This window comes from Leptidea sinapis, chromosome 4 (genome assembly GCF_905404315.1).
Source record: "Leptidea sinapis chromosome 4, ilLepSina1.1, whole genome shotgun sequence".
NCBI lineage: Eukaryota > Metazoa > Arthropoda > Insecta > Lepidoptera > Pieridae > Leptidea > Leptidea sinapis.
In genome coordinates this window covers 13,830,851-13,846,126 of record NC_066268.1, presented here as the reverse complement: position 1 = coordinate 13,846,126, position 15,276 = coordinate 13,830,851, and the positions used below count along the sequence as shown (strand labels likewise).

At 34.2% G+C, this 15,276-nt stretch overlaps 3 protein-coding genes across 4 annotated transcripts in view; all 3 read left to right on the top strand.

The window, feature by feature from the left end:
- LOC126979890 (pseudouridylate synthase RPUSD2) overlaps window positions 1-15,276 on the top strand; it is a 469,930-nt gene that overhangs the window by 52,031 nt on the left and 402,623 nt on the right. The gene's annotated exons all lie outside the window — the stretch shown is intronic.
- On the top strand, window positions 497-1,566 carry LOC126979937 (15-hydroxyprostaglandin dehydrogenase [NAD(+)]-like). Its single transcript, XM_050829533.1, has one exon. It carries the CDS (start codon window positions 528-530, stop codon window positions 1,287-1,289), a length of 762 nt encoding a protein of 253 aa, XP_050685490.1. The 5' UTR covers window positions 497-527; the 3' UTR covers window positions 1,290-1,566.
- LOC126979936 (15-hydroxyprostaglandin dehydrogenase [NAD(+)]-like) lies at window positions 13,794-14,713 on the top strand. Its single transcript, XM_050829532.1, has one exon. It carries the CDS (start codon window positions 13,831-13,833, stop codon window positions 14,608-14,610), a length of 780 nt encoding a protein of 259 aa, XP_050685489.1. The 5' UTR covers window positions 13,794-13,830; the 3' UTR covers window positions 14,611-14,713.

Sequence of the window (15,276 nt, the reverse complement as noted above, 5' to 3'; positions counted from 1 at the left end):
CACGCCATATATTATGATATTATCCCATCCCCTGTACAGTGCGCTTTTCAAGAAACTTTCTTCCACGTGCAAACTATAGAATGTGTTTCCTTATGCGATGATTCCAGGGCGATATTAAATGGGTACCTTCCAATAAGTAAATACACTTATTAAGTGAATAGAAATTTAGATCTTTAACCGACCAAACGACGGTTGAATTGATACAGATAGAATTGCAACGGTTTTTGGACTTTATCGTATTTTCACTTTCTGCACAATTTGGCAGTTCGCATAGTGGTGCGTAATTGCTATTTTCGTCTGTTGTTGCTTAGTAAAAATGAATATTATAAGAAGTTGATAAACTTAGTTTTTGTGCATTTATGATACATATTAACATAAATATGCTATATTTCATATAAGAAACGTGTTTAGAGCTGGTGTCCTGTTACTTGTATACAAGGCCAGTATACTGGCAAAACCAGTAATCTTAGTAACAGCTTATTTAGTTTGTCTATGTTTTGTTATTCGCGTGTCGAATTTGATGCAAGATGTACGAAACTAAGGATATAACTTGCGTTGTTACTGGTGGAGCTCAAGGAATCGGGCTCGCAATCGTCGAAAACTTTCTTCTCAATGGTGCAAAACATGTGATTATACTAGACTATAACGAGGAGGAGGGAAATAAAGTTGTTAAGAAACTGCAAAATAAATACAGTGGTGATTGTGTTTTTATTAATTGTGACATAACAAGGGACTTAGATTCAGTTTATAGTGAACTCATCAAGACATATAAACATATAGATGTTTTTGTAAATAACGCTGGAATATTAGATACTGACAACCCCAGAAGGACGATGAATGTCAATGCCGTTTCGCTTATAGAATGGACTTTCAAGGTTTATGAAGATATGAGAATCGATAAGGGAGGAAAAGGAGGTACCATTATAAATATAGCTTCTGTTGTTGGTTATGAAAATATACCATTTTTACCAGCGTACCAGGCATCAAAGCACGCTGTAATTGGCTTCACAAAATCACTGGGTCACAATGTAAATTACAATCAGACTGGTGTTAGAGTTTTAGCTATATGCCCAGGTCTGACAACCACAAATATAGAGAAAAATTCGAACGAGAAACGCGATGATCCAGTAATGCGATTGTTATCAGAAAAATTTATTACCCAAGAACCTGATAATGTTGGCAAGGGGACACTGGATGTATACAAGAATGCTGAGAGTGGAACTTATTGGCTTGTAGAACAGTCGCAGCCTCCGATTAAAGTCAATCTTGAAGTCAAATTGGGCTTGTAAGACTATAAATAGTATCGTATAATATAATGATGTCTAATAAGTCCAATAATAGTATATTCAAGCGAATGACCACATTCGCTTCGCTTGTGCGTTCAACTTCGCGTTCGTGGGCAATTGACAACTTGTCGCACGAGTTGCACGAACTATTTTGTATTACAAATGCTACGATTTATGTATTATTTCCGGCTCCATATTTGTTTGTAAACTTTTGTAACTTAATATATAATTTTATAATATAATAATTTTATTTATTAAATTATCTTCTTCACTTCGACACTATCGACTTCAAAAAAGGAGGCTTTTTATTTTGATTTTGATAATCCTTTTTTATTTGAAAGCTGGTGCTTCCCGTATGGTCCCATTGTATTGTGGTCCAGATCTGACAGTGGCATCCATGAGAAAACCATAAAAGTCTTAAATTTACTATACATTCTTATAGCAACGTGGATGATAAATTTACGAATAACTTAATATCGCGACTTCGATTCGAACAACCGATTTCTATGATTCATTTTTTAATGGAAAGGATATACTTCAAAGATAGTTTGGTGAGAGTTTGGATAGGTTCTGATTACGGAATCCATGACAAAGTAACGGAACTCTTCAATTCTTAGGAGCAAATTAACGATACTCGGCCGAATCTTTTTCATGCTCTCCGGATATTTAAGTCATCTACCATAAGATAGTTATGGTCAATTAATTGTCGTAGTTGAATATGATGATCAATGGGACTCTTTCATGACTTACAGTAAGGGTGCGATCTGTGGCAGAATTTTTGGTCTGTAATCAAATTGCAAAGCACTTACGTTCATTGCTGCATTGAAAATTTTAGTATATTATTAACAAAAAAACAACCGACTTCAAAAAAACTATTCCAAAACAATTGATATAATATGCACTAAAAAGTACTTTTCCCTTTTCCCTTTTCTACTTTTCCCGCATGAGTAAAATAAAATAGTAAATTTATGAGTTGCATATTAATTTATTTCTTAATAAATGATGTTTGCTAGAGTGCTATAATTTATTATTTATATTTTTAATATGTAGTGGGTGTAAGAAAGTTTTAACATATAATTCAATCGAGACGATTGAAAGGTTTATATTTTGGGATTCCAATAATATTTATATCATAAATATGTATCTTGTCAATTTAAAGTTCAGTATATGATATAAATTACCTATAGCTTTTAAAGTCTCGTACATCAAACTTAAACTCTGACGTTCTTGTTCCAAGTAGTGTGTACCTATATCCTCTTCATTATAAAACCAAATAAATTGTATCCTTACTTTATATAAATTTTAGTACACTGAATGATGTGTTCATCTTTAATTGTTACATATATCAGAATTGTACCTAGCATATGTTTATATGAATGTGTAATATATGTAATGTTGATGATCCAAATAAATAAATAAAAAAATTACTAATAGTGGGTAGTAAAGATATTTTTCTATACTTAATAAGGTCACTGGTACAATCTGATTTAAGCAGTGGAACTACTTTACTATGTTTCATTAGGTCCGAAGATTCACCATGGTCTATACAATTGTAAAATATTCTGTCTGCAGTAACTGTCCTTCCATCTTCTAGCACGACTGTCGCGATATGACCTTTCCGACCAAAGAATGAGGCAATCATCTTTTTTCTTTGACTACTTCCTTTCTTTATCTTAGTTGGCCGATCCTCGAAAGGAAACACCTACTGAGCTGATTGTCTTTTGGTTTCGGGTTCGTACCAATATATCCAGCTATCATCACCTGTGACGTTGTCAATTTTTGTTTGGCATTTGAGTCACAGCCGTTGAACTTATCTAACATTTGGCGACACCAGTCCGTGCGAAGACGCTTCTGATCGTCGGTCAAAGTATGGGAAATCCACTTGGTACCAAGCTTCCTGACGCCAAAAGGTTTGTGTAATATTTTTTGATCTTGACTCATACCAATGCCTAGGCTTGCTCGTATCTGCTGATAGGTCACTCTCTTATCTTCCACTATCATGCGTCGCACAGCACTGATGCTATTTTCAGTAGTCGCTGTTAAAAGACGTCTCTCAGGCGGATCATCATTGAGATTGCTATGTCCACGCTTAAACTAGTTAAACCAATATATAGGTGGCACGAGATGGGGCTTCATTAAGAAATGCTAATCGCAGCCTATCATAGGTTTACTGTTGAGTAAGCCCACCACGAAAGTCATAATAAATCATTGTCCGAAAATATTCTCGCGTTAGGTTCATTTTCACGTGTAACAAAAGATTAGATTTGCCGCCAATTCACAAAAACAAATGACAAATGAATGCAATGTACTACATTAGTTTACCAAAGAGTTCTAAAATTCAAATAAAGTTTTCATTAGAATTGTTTCTAACTGGCCAGTTCTAAACAGTGTTACCCACTAATAAGTATTAAATATATGAAATCTTACATTATACATAGTCACAATATTAATAGTATATCTAGTTGGTAAGCCTTTAAAAATGAGAATTTAATAAAGAGAGAAAAAAATGAGATTTTTTATGTCTATTGAAAATATTATTCTATTTATAAAATTTTATGTACATATAAATGACATGGTAAAAATTGATCGATAGATATAGAGAATGAAAAATCAATTGGAATTCGTATTTTTTCTGAAAGTAAGAAAGTAATAAGAAAAAATTACAGATAGAGGGTAGTAAAGATATTTTTCTATACTTAGTGAGGTCACTGGCACAATCTGATTTAAGCAGTGGAACTACTTTACTATGTTTCAATTAGGTCAGGAAATTCACCATGGTCCATACAATTATTGTTCAATATTACAGCTAAATTTGATGCAGCAATATCAATGAGAAACTTGAAAAGTTTAGCCGATATGCTTAAAGATCATTTGTCGTCGTATTTTTTATATCTATATAATAATCCGTTGAGCATAATAGATGTCAAATTCAAGTTAAGATATTGTATGAGAAAAAGTGACGAGATGAGCTAGATGTTCACCTGATAGGTGGGTAATTGATACGCTCCGTACATTCTATTACAGTCCCGCTTAGAATTCTTGATTGAACACAAAATTCTAAGCGGCTTTGTAATTGCGCTCGTCACTTTGAGACATAAGGTGTTAAGTCTCATTAGCCCGGTAGTTTCACTACGGCTCCCTTCGAACTGAAGCACAATAATGCTTGAACAGCTGTTGCTGTGCAATGAAGCCTCGCAATAATTTAAATAAGATATGAACAAATATAGAAACATTACAAGGAATATGTATGTGTAAAACGCGAGCATAATTTATCATATATATATAACCTACAAGTACTTGTCAGAAAGAACAGTTGAATTCGGCATTCTAAAATTGGCCATGAAACTGTGGAAACTTTGACAAATTCAAAATGAAACTCCGTTATGCGTAACTAATTTATGAAAACCTAATTTCTGAGTAAAAAGTTCTCAATTCCCTGAAATTCGTTCCGAATTGTCCTTGTTAAGTATTTAAATTTTAATCTGTTACAGTCCTTTCATGTATCTCTACTTAGTTGCCCGAAAGTTTTACTTAACTTGTTGTTTTAACTGAATCCTTATAAGGAGGTTTTCCATTTGTAAATTAGATTTTGGGATATTCAACATATTCGATTTATTATTATTAGGTTAAATTTAAATAAGTTTGAATTGGCTCATGTTTATTTAACTTGAGAAGCAATCAAAAATATATGTATCACACACACATTTTTAATAAATATCTTAAATACTGCATAAAATCTCTTATGTACTCATATTATAAAAATATATGAAGAATACTACGGGGACAAAGTCGCGGACAACTAGTCATAAATATTACAGTTCTGATAACATACAGAATTGTCAACCTATGTAAATTTTTTACCTGATTGCATGCCGTTTAATTTGATATATTTTATAACAGGCTGCAAAACACAGACGCAAAGATTTCGTGAATATGAAATCACTAGATATTTCCTAATTTGTATTGTATTCGGATAATAGATGATTTTTCGCTTAAATTGGATTCGATTACGTCATGTCACAATTGCCCCTTACTTGATACAAATTAGGTAAGGTATGAGGATCATTGAACCGGATCTGCCAGTCCTTAAATAATTCAAATTTATACAAATTGTTCGCCTGTAGCAGATATTATAAGGCTTTCACGAGGTCCCGGAATAATTCATTTTTTGTGTGCTTTATTACATAGCTAGAGATTTATTTTATTTTGTTTATTTTTTTGATACTTTTTTACGTTTAAGTATAAGTTTCTGTCTAATAATATCTTATTAGCGGTTATTACGTCCTTGATAAATAATAAATTATTTATTTACTAACAAGGTATACAGGCAGCAGATGAAAGTGATTTAGTAATTTAAAATTAATACTGAAACGCGTTCCTGAGAAAAAAAATTGTTTTTATTTTAGCCGAACAGAACTCCAAATATAATGAAAAGGGTATTTTAAATAGGGAACTTACATAACGACAATACAATACCTACTGCACCGACGCGAGTTGAATAACAACGCTTTTATAACATTACTTCACGTAAGGTATGTGCTGTCAACTTCACCAAAACATCAAACATAAAAAATGTTCACCTTTAAAAACCTTTGCACTTGCAAAAAGATAACGGGTTCTCATCAATAATCAAGTGAAGTTAAAAAGGAACTTTAAATGTGATGTATTCAAGGTATATTCTCGTCCAAATTCTTGTTGTACGATGGTTTACGCTGTGGCGTGCTACACGCAAAGCGACTTGCATAGACTGCACCGTAGACACTATCTACGTTTATTGATTCATGATGTGCCTTTGATATGAATATGTAGAAGATTGTAGTTACACGGGTGTAAAGATTAGAAAAGGTTTCCAGTTTAATGTTCAGGATGAGTTCCATGCGAATGAATTTCATATAAAGTTATTCAAATCAAGAATATTCCATAGTGAATAGGTAGCTACAACCTTTTAATATTCGGATGCAAATTTGCTAAAACACGTATTCAAAATAAATGATATTGTTACCGTACTGTGTACAAAGCTGGCGGGGCTTAGGAATTTTTAAAGAAAACTTTTCTTCGTTTTGTAAAGTACGTCGGCGTCTAGATTTAAAGTGGAGCACCGCTTTCATGACTAAACAAAAACTCTCGGATTCAGAACAAGCATTCTAGCACTTACCACTAAAACAATTAGTAGTGAGCACTTCTTGAAACCAGCTTAGATATTAACATGTTCTACTCGACGATAAACTGCTGTTTTAAAAATAACACCTAATTTATATTTTGGCGCTGAATGTTTCAAATGTTTTTGATTGCATGTTAAAAAATCTATCAAAATCCCCATTAATACATCAACACACACATAAGACGTCTGAAGAAAATCATATTAAATCAAATCAATATTTTTTATTCATTTAGGTCTAAGAAATATACTTTTAAGAAATGTTTAATTTAGGTCAAATGGTACACTTTTTATCTACCATTTATCACCACTTCGGAAAAGGTTGTGCTCAAATGAGTAGAGGAAGCAAGAAATTCATTGTATTATGTAGCAATTGTGACGCCAATCTCCGGATTCATCCCAGCGTTATTTTCTAACATTATCTAATTGACAATATAGCTTACTGCATTATAATAATGAATGCATAATATTACCTGTCTCTTTGAAAACTCAATGTGAAGTGTTCTTCATCTGCTCCACTTGGTATTGATACTTTTTGTATACAAATGCTTGAAAGCTGTTTTTTTTATTTAAATTTAATGAGTACACTTTTTACATCTTAATATATATAAATTACGTGACACGTTGTTTGTCCGCGATGGACTCCTAAACGAACGAACGGATTTTTATGGGGATTACTTCATTGAGTGCAGTTTAGTCCAACTTGAGAGATAGGATAGTTTTTGTTTCGATTTGGGACCCATAATTATTTTTATTTTCAATATTTGTTTTGTATGGACATATTTTCTATGAGAGAAATTAATGACGCACGGTTTGACAGTTCTGCTGTGAAACAATTTCATTATAACAACAGGGAGCATATTTTACGCAATAATTTTTGATGTTTTGAAATATTATTGGCAAAACAGTATTTTTTTCTATCTACAGAACAACGTCTGTCGGGTCAGCTAGTAATAATATAAATTTTGCCAAACCTTAACAGTTTCTTGACAAGTAATTGCGCTTAAAAACGTTTGATTATGTAACTTCTTAACTACTATTTACTTTGAACTAAACTATAGAAACTATAAAAAGACTTACCTTAACTATCTTAACCTACTAAGTATGATTACTTCCTTTAACATTTGTGCAATTTTCTTTATACCTCATGAACTTTATCATCATGTCTATAATTAGACTAATCGGAGAAAATTGTATGTTCTGAGTAAGCTAATTATAAAAATCATTTTTTTATCATGTCTATTGAAAATATTAGTTTATTTTTTATGAAAATTATATGTGCAGATAAATTAGATGGTTAATAATTGAGAGATAAATCGAAATTCGTATTTATTGAAAGTATGAAAAGTTTATTAGAATGAGACTCTTTCTAATAAACCTTTCATACAAGGAGCGTAATATCACATTTATCCGTATGATACTACAAAAAAATTAAAGATTGTCAGTAAGCCAATAATATCAAATTGCAAAATACAAGAGATAAAACGTACCATTTTTATCTATACTAATATTATAAAGCTGCAGTGTTTGTTTGTTTGTTTGTTTGAACGCGCTAATCTCTGGTACTACTGGTCCGATTTGAATGATTATTTCAGTGTTGGTTACTCCATTTATCGAGGAAGGCACAGTAGGCTATGTTTTTTTTTCAAAATTAGGGATCCGTAATAAAATTGCTATTTTGTAACACAAGGTGTAAAATCGAAAACCTATTTTTGCGTGCGCTGCAAAAACTATTGACAATAGAACAAAATGATGTACAGGCTATAATATAGACAATATTTTATTACTTATAAAAGTATGGCGTGAATTATACTTTATATGGCAAAACAACGTTTGCCGGGTCAGCTAGTTATAAATATTTTTGAACAACAATGAACTACCAAAATCAAAAATGATTCCGTTGCGAGGCCTTGCTTATGAATTTTGAAATACAAAAGCTATGAAAGTCCATTCATTTGCAAATTGTCATTCAGTCTGGCTTATGGGCTTTCATTTTAAAAAGTAAAGCAGACTGAAGTGATTAGACATTTATTACTTTTTAATCGCTAGGGATTACTTTTGTTTAATGTGCAATTGATAGAGACGACTTTCTTCGGTAATTTTTGGGATATTCTTATAAGAGTCTTAAAAGGGCATTTATATCCATAAATAGGAAACGTTTTAAAGGATTTAAGTTTTACCTCGCGGTTCTAAAAATATTTGTAAAGATTCATTTTTAACCGACTTCAAAGAGGAGGATGTTCTCAATTCGATTGCACGGACTAGTAAAAAAAGAAGTTTCCGCGCTGTGATATTAGCAATTGAAGCACGTTTATGCTAGTGTGTGTGCGGTTACGGGGGATAAAAGTTACACAATTTTTTCTCCCTTAAATAATCATATATCCACAAATACTTTTATATTGTTGTTTAAAAATAAATAAATTTTTTATGAATTTGTCAAAATTTTTTTATAACATCAACAATTTTTTCTTAACGTATGCTCCTTGTTGTTATAATGATATTGTTTCACAGCAGAACTGTCAAACCGTGCGTCAATAAATTCTATTAAAGAAAATGTGTCCATACAAAACAAATATTGGAAATAAAAATAATTATGGGTCCTAAATCGGAATAAAGAGTATCCTATCTCTCAAAATGGACTAAACTGCACTCCATGAAGTAATCCCCATTTAAATCCGTTCATTACTTTAGTAGTCCATCGCGGACGAACAACGTTACTAACAACAAGACTAACCCGTGTCCCGATATAAGTGGCTCTTAGGCTACCTGTCACAAGGAGGGGTACTCTCACCACTCCTTTGGAACCTTGTGGTGGACGAGCTCATCGCGGAGCTAAACAGAAAGAAACTATACACAGTAGGCTATGCGGACGATCTCGCCAATCTAATAACAAGTCCATTCGAGAAGGTCCTTTGTAATCTCATGAGAACTGCTTTTAAGATAATCGAAGAATGGTGCACACAACATCGGCTAACCGCTAATCCATCAAAGACTGAGTTAATACTTTTTACCAACAAACGCAATTTTGGCAATCTTACATTACCAAAGTTGTTCAATACCGAGATAAGCCTTACTAAAGAAGTTAAATACGTGGGGGTCATACTGGACAGTAAGCTGCTTTGGAATAAACACATAGACCACAAGCTGGAAAAAGCATGTATAATATTTTGGCAGTGTAGAAGGCTCGTGGGGAGAACCTGGGGTCTTGCTCCAAAGATATGTAAATGGCTATATACAGCAGTTATTAGACCAATTATCACCAACGCAGCATTAGCTTGGTGGCCCAGGACAGAGCTAACAACCGTACAAACCAAGCTGCAGCGATTCCAACGGCTGGTCTGCACAGCCATAACTGGTTGCATGCGGACTACGCCAACGTCTGCCCTAGAAACCATTCTAGGGCTCACACCGCTTGATATACACATCCAACATGAGGCGACAATATCGGTTCTCCGCCTGAGGCTGATGGGTGCATGCAAGAATGATGACTGCCTCACAGGAAACCTCTGGAACAGAGTAAGGAAGGATTTCCCACTCTGTGAGGCACCCTGTGATAGAATACCCAAAACACACATCTTTCAAAAGAATTACCGCATTCAACTGTCGTCGAAGTGGGAGCAGACCAGTCAGGAGTAAATGAACTTACAATTTACACAGACGGTTCCAAAACGGCAGCCGGAACTGGAGCTGGCATCTTCTCATAGGAACTGAATATACACACCTCTATACCCTTAGGCACACACAGCTCCATATTCCAATGCGAATGCATAGCCATCAAGGAAGCTGCAGACGCGATACTAAGAAGGAAAATACATGTATATTATATCCGTATTCTATCCGATAGTATGGCGGTACTGACTGCGCTAGGGAGCAACACCTATAACTCAGCTCTGATATACGAGTGTCACCGATCCTTAGAACGAGCTGCCTCTAACAACTGGGTAACTCTGCAATGGATCAAAGGACATAGCGGTTCGTTTTGGAACGATGCAGCGGATGAACTTGCAAGTCGGGGGTCGGAAACGCAAGTGGCTGCCCCAGGCCCAGTCCTGCCGCTACCCTTCAGCCAAATGCGGTCATGGATACGCTCTCTCACCAACAACCTACACAGAACCCGATGGACAAATGTCTCAGGCTGTAGACAGTCGAAAGATGCGATTCCTGCACTATTCGCGAAACTGACACGTCGACTTATTAGCCTAAACAGACACGACATCCGAATTATGGTCGGCACCCTAACGGGTCACACATCACTGAACAAGCACCTATTTACAATCGGTGTTACAGACAGTCCTAGGTGCAGGCTGTCTAACCGAAGATGATACGGTCACTAATGTAATCCTGGAATGTGCTGGGGTGGCCAACCAACGGGCACAAACCTTAGTAAATACAAGGTCGCTCCAGGACGTCTGCGAACACCCTAGGAGTGTTCTGAACTTCTGGAAGGAGCTGGGCTGGTTCGAATGACTGGCCAACACTGCACGCAAAATGGACCCAATTAAGCGGTCTAATTGCGGAAACAGGAGCCCTTTACCAATACCAATAGGCTACCTGTCATTCATAACTAACAAACGTTTTTCATGATAGTCCACTGTACACAAGAACGTGAAATAGAGTTTCGAACAGCATTTTTTTGGAGTCGATTCGTTTTTTTCCGTTCTCGTTTCTTGGGATCTATATTAAGGCGCGCGGCACCTTTCGTAGGCCTACCCATAGCTACTTAAAATAATGACTACTTAATATATATGACAAAAACAAGCAACGAAATGTTATAATTTACCTCATGTAATCTAGAAAAATCCTACTGTATTTTACAGAACAACCTATTACAGATACTAAAAAGTAATAAAAAAAAACTACGTTTAAAAAATTATAAAGTATAGAATAGCCTAATAAAGATTTAATTTATTTACACCTCTTCTGCAAACCTAATACCTTTAAAATTAATAAAATACTCTTATTTGTGTGTGCTATCTATATATATATATGCGGGATAGCTTCGTCTAGAACAAAACAACCCGAGCCGGCAATGCGCTGATTATTATATTAAGTTTTATTTTGTTTAATGCTTGGCACCGATATAAGACGGTCTATCAATACGTAGCACATACAAATAGTAGTATTTTATTAATATTACAGGTTTGATAAGAGGTAGAAAAATAAATATATATAATATAATAAGTTAAATAAAATAAAATTAAATCTTTATTAAGCTGTCCTGTTTTATACTTCTTGAAGTGGGTTTGTTTAAACGTAGTTTTTTTGTATTTTTAATTTTCAGACGCCTAAGGTAAATAAAATCAAAATCACTTTATTCATTTTAGTCACGGACATGACACTTATGAAAGTCAAAAAATTACTTTTCCTATTGAATATACCGCTACTACGTAAAAGGTTGAGCTAATGAGAAGAAGTGGCAAGACACTCATAGCTACTTTTTAAAATCAACATTTATATTTTCATAGTTTTACAAATCAATTTCAACTACAATATATGTAAAGTGATGCAACAAAAATACTCAATTTCAAATTGTCAATACCTTACACGAGTAAGTTCAAAAAGTAAATGAACACAAAATTAAAGTTATTGAGTACAGTAGTTGCATCATCCACACACACCATAAATAAATAAAGGTATTTTGCGAGCATTTAATTAGCGATTATAAAAAATATAATAACTTTAATTTTAAGTATCTAAAGCGGAGTATCTGCATACAGGTTCATCCTTCCACCACAAGTAGCGCCCGGTAACGAGCATGACGCATGGGCTAGCCATCATCATCATATTCCACATGCATCCAAACTATGGAATGAGCTTCCTTGTGGGATGTTTAAGCTTAACACAGTGTTAGGCCGCTTTTGCTTCATTTGTATCGACGTGAAAGGTATATCGTCATAATAAACAATACTCAAGTGGGTGGCATCTTGTACAGGTTGCCAGCGTGGTGCCTTTTTCTGCCCTGGAGAAGTAATGTGTAAGCGTCATTGCGTTGAATTGTTGAAGGGCGCCGTAGCTAGGGAAATTACTAGGCTAATGAAACTTAACATCATGTGTTTTTTTATATAAGGGGGGCAAAAGGGCAAGAGGCTCACGGGGAGAGGTGAGGCAACCGCCTATGGACATTCGCAACTACAGGTGTCAAGAGATACGTTGCCGGCCTTTAAGGTGGGAGTATGATCTTGCTATTGCTCTCTATGTGTCTCAAAGTGACAAAAACCGGGACTAACTAACAAATTTTAACTCCATTCTATTTTTGAAGAAATCGGCGTTTGCTTAACCACATGAGAGAAATGAAAACTTAATCAAGACTAGATTACAAAAGAGATCACTAACTGGTCAAGTGCGTGTTGTTGTATTACCTTAAATTAAATTAAATTAAGTATTGTAAAAGAAACTATTTTTTGTATATCAGGGTGCTTATTTTGTATTTCCCGTCTTCATTGTAATATTTTTTCCCTGCGCGCCAATAGCAGCTATAACTACTGCAGCTCATGAGGCACAGAATGTTGGCAGAAAGATGCACGTATGATTCTCATTGGTAGCCCTTTACGATTATACAATAGAGATTAAAACTTGGTAGTAGTACTTGGCCCCGTATTATAGTTCTCATTCAAACTTGCTGTGACGCCGACTGAAAATATTTAATTGGCGTGAAATTGTAAGCTTTCATGCGACAGTTTAATTAACTTCTATGAAAGTGGCTTATTTTGTTCACAGCTTCGAAATTAAAATGTTATAATCACATTGTACATAAATAAAAGTGATTTCTTATGGGAGGCGAGTTCAAACGAGCATAGCAAACGGGTCAACTAATTGTTTGTCTTCAACGTGGTTCATACTCTCTTGACACCAGAAGAATCACCAGATTGTTGCCGACCTTATAGAACGTCGAATAAATGGATAGGAATTCGAAAACCCAAACATATTTGAACGTGGCGGCCGAGGATCGTACCATTTTCACATCTGCCGTATATTTATACGGCTTTTTTTAGTAATTTTGAATCTGTGAACTTTTTGTCGCTATACAACAAACTTTCTGTCTTTTTTAAATCAAGAATCTATTTTATTGTTGACCTTCATCAATAGATTTATTGTTATTCGTTAGACTAATGGCAATTCAATGACAGAGAAACTACAAATTTATATAACAATAATAATTCTTCAAATATAATGTTTATAACTCGTTTCCTGTTACTTGTATACATTATCAAAATTGTAACGCTGGAAATCTTACGTGACGATATTCGCGAATTCGCAACCCAGTCAAACCGGTAATTGTAGTAACTGCGTAAATAGTGGGTTAACAAACTCGCTATTAACCGTTTGCGTATAAGAAAGTTGAAACCGTTACTTGTTTGTTTATTCGCATGTCGACTTTGATCCAAGATGTACGAAACTAAGGATATAACTTGCGTTGTTACTGGTGGAGCTCAAGGAATCGGGCTCGCAATCGTCGAAAATTTTCTTGTCAATGGTGCCAAACATGTAATTATATTAGATTATAACGAGGAAGAGGGAAATAAAGTTGTTAAGGAACTGCAAAATAAATACAGTGGTGATTGTGTTTTTATTCGTTGTGACATAACTAGAGACTTAGATTCAGTTTATAGTGAACTCATCAAGAAATATAAACATATAGATGTATTTGTAAATAACGCTGGAATATCTGATACTGATAACCCCAGAAGGACGATGAATGTTAACGCCGTTTCACTTATAGAATGGACTTTCAAGGTTTACGAAGATATGAGAATCGATAAAGGAGGAAAAGGAGGTACCATTATAAATATAGCTTCTATACTTGGTTATGAAAATACACCAATTCTGCCAACGTACCAGGCATCAAAGCACGCTGTAATTGGTTTCACAAAATCATTGGGTCACGAAGTAAATTACAATCAGACGGGTGTTAGAGTTGTTGCTATATGTCCAGGTATGACCACCACAAATCTAGAGAGAAATTCGAACGAGAAACGCAGTGACACATTAACTCGAATGTTATTAGAAAAACTCATTACCCAAGAACCTGATAATGTTGGCAAGGGGACTCTGGATGTGTACAAGAATGCTGAAAGTGGAACTTTTTGGCTTGTAGAACAATCGCAGCCTCCCCTTAAAGTAAATCTAGAAGTCAAATTTGGCTCGTCAGGAAATAGTATCGTATAATATAATAATGTCGTTCTTTCCAAACCTGTTTCCAGCATATGTGCAATAGTAAATTATTGAGTTGTATATTAAATAATTTTTTAATAAATGATGCTTGCTAGAGTGTTGTAATTTATTATTTATTATATTTTATGGGTCTAAGAAAACTTTGATATACGAAATCAATCGAAGCGATTGAAAGACAGCAAGGTTTTTGATTTGGAAATCCAATTAGACTTATATAATATGTATATTGTCACTTTAAAGGTCAGTATATTAGATACCTATAGACTAGATAAATTCTCATTGCCCACTTGCAGATATTAAAGGCTCAACTTTTCGCTTCATTAATAATAATAATAATAATAGACAGATATTAATCTCACGTCTTCTCTCCATACAGTTAGTAAATGATTTGTATATAAGCTTAGCGAATAAAATGTAGACATAATAATTATATTTCTTAGTCGTTTATAATAATAATTTAATACCAAATCATTTAACCATTAATACTTGATACCATTTTTTTTTTCTTTCTCTTAAACTAATATTTACTTTGTGAAAATTATTGAAGCATATTGTGGTAGATACCTGTAAATGTTTGTTACATTAAGTAGATTATATTTAGTTTGTATTGTAAATATATAATGCATCAGTGTAAACACATGTTGGTATTTCGATAATAAA

What these genes read in the sequence shown, in the direction of transcription:
- LOC126979937 (XM_050829533.1), top strand. Translation starts at nt 528, where the DNA reads ATGTACGAAACTAAGGATATAACTTGCGTTGTTACTGGTGGAGCTCAA.
- LOC126979936 (XM_050829532.1), top strand. Translation starts at nt 13,831, where the DNA reads ATGTACGAAACTAAGGATATAACTTGCGTTGTTACTGGTGGAGCTCAA.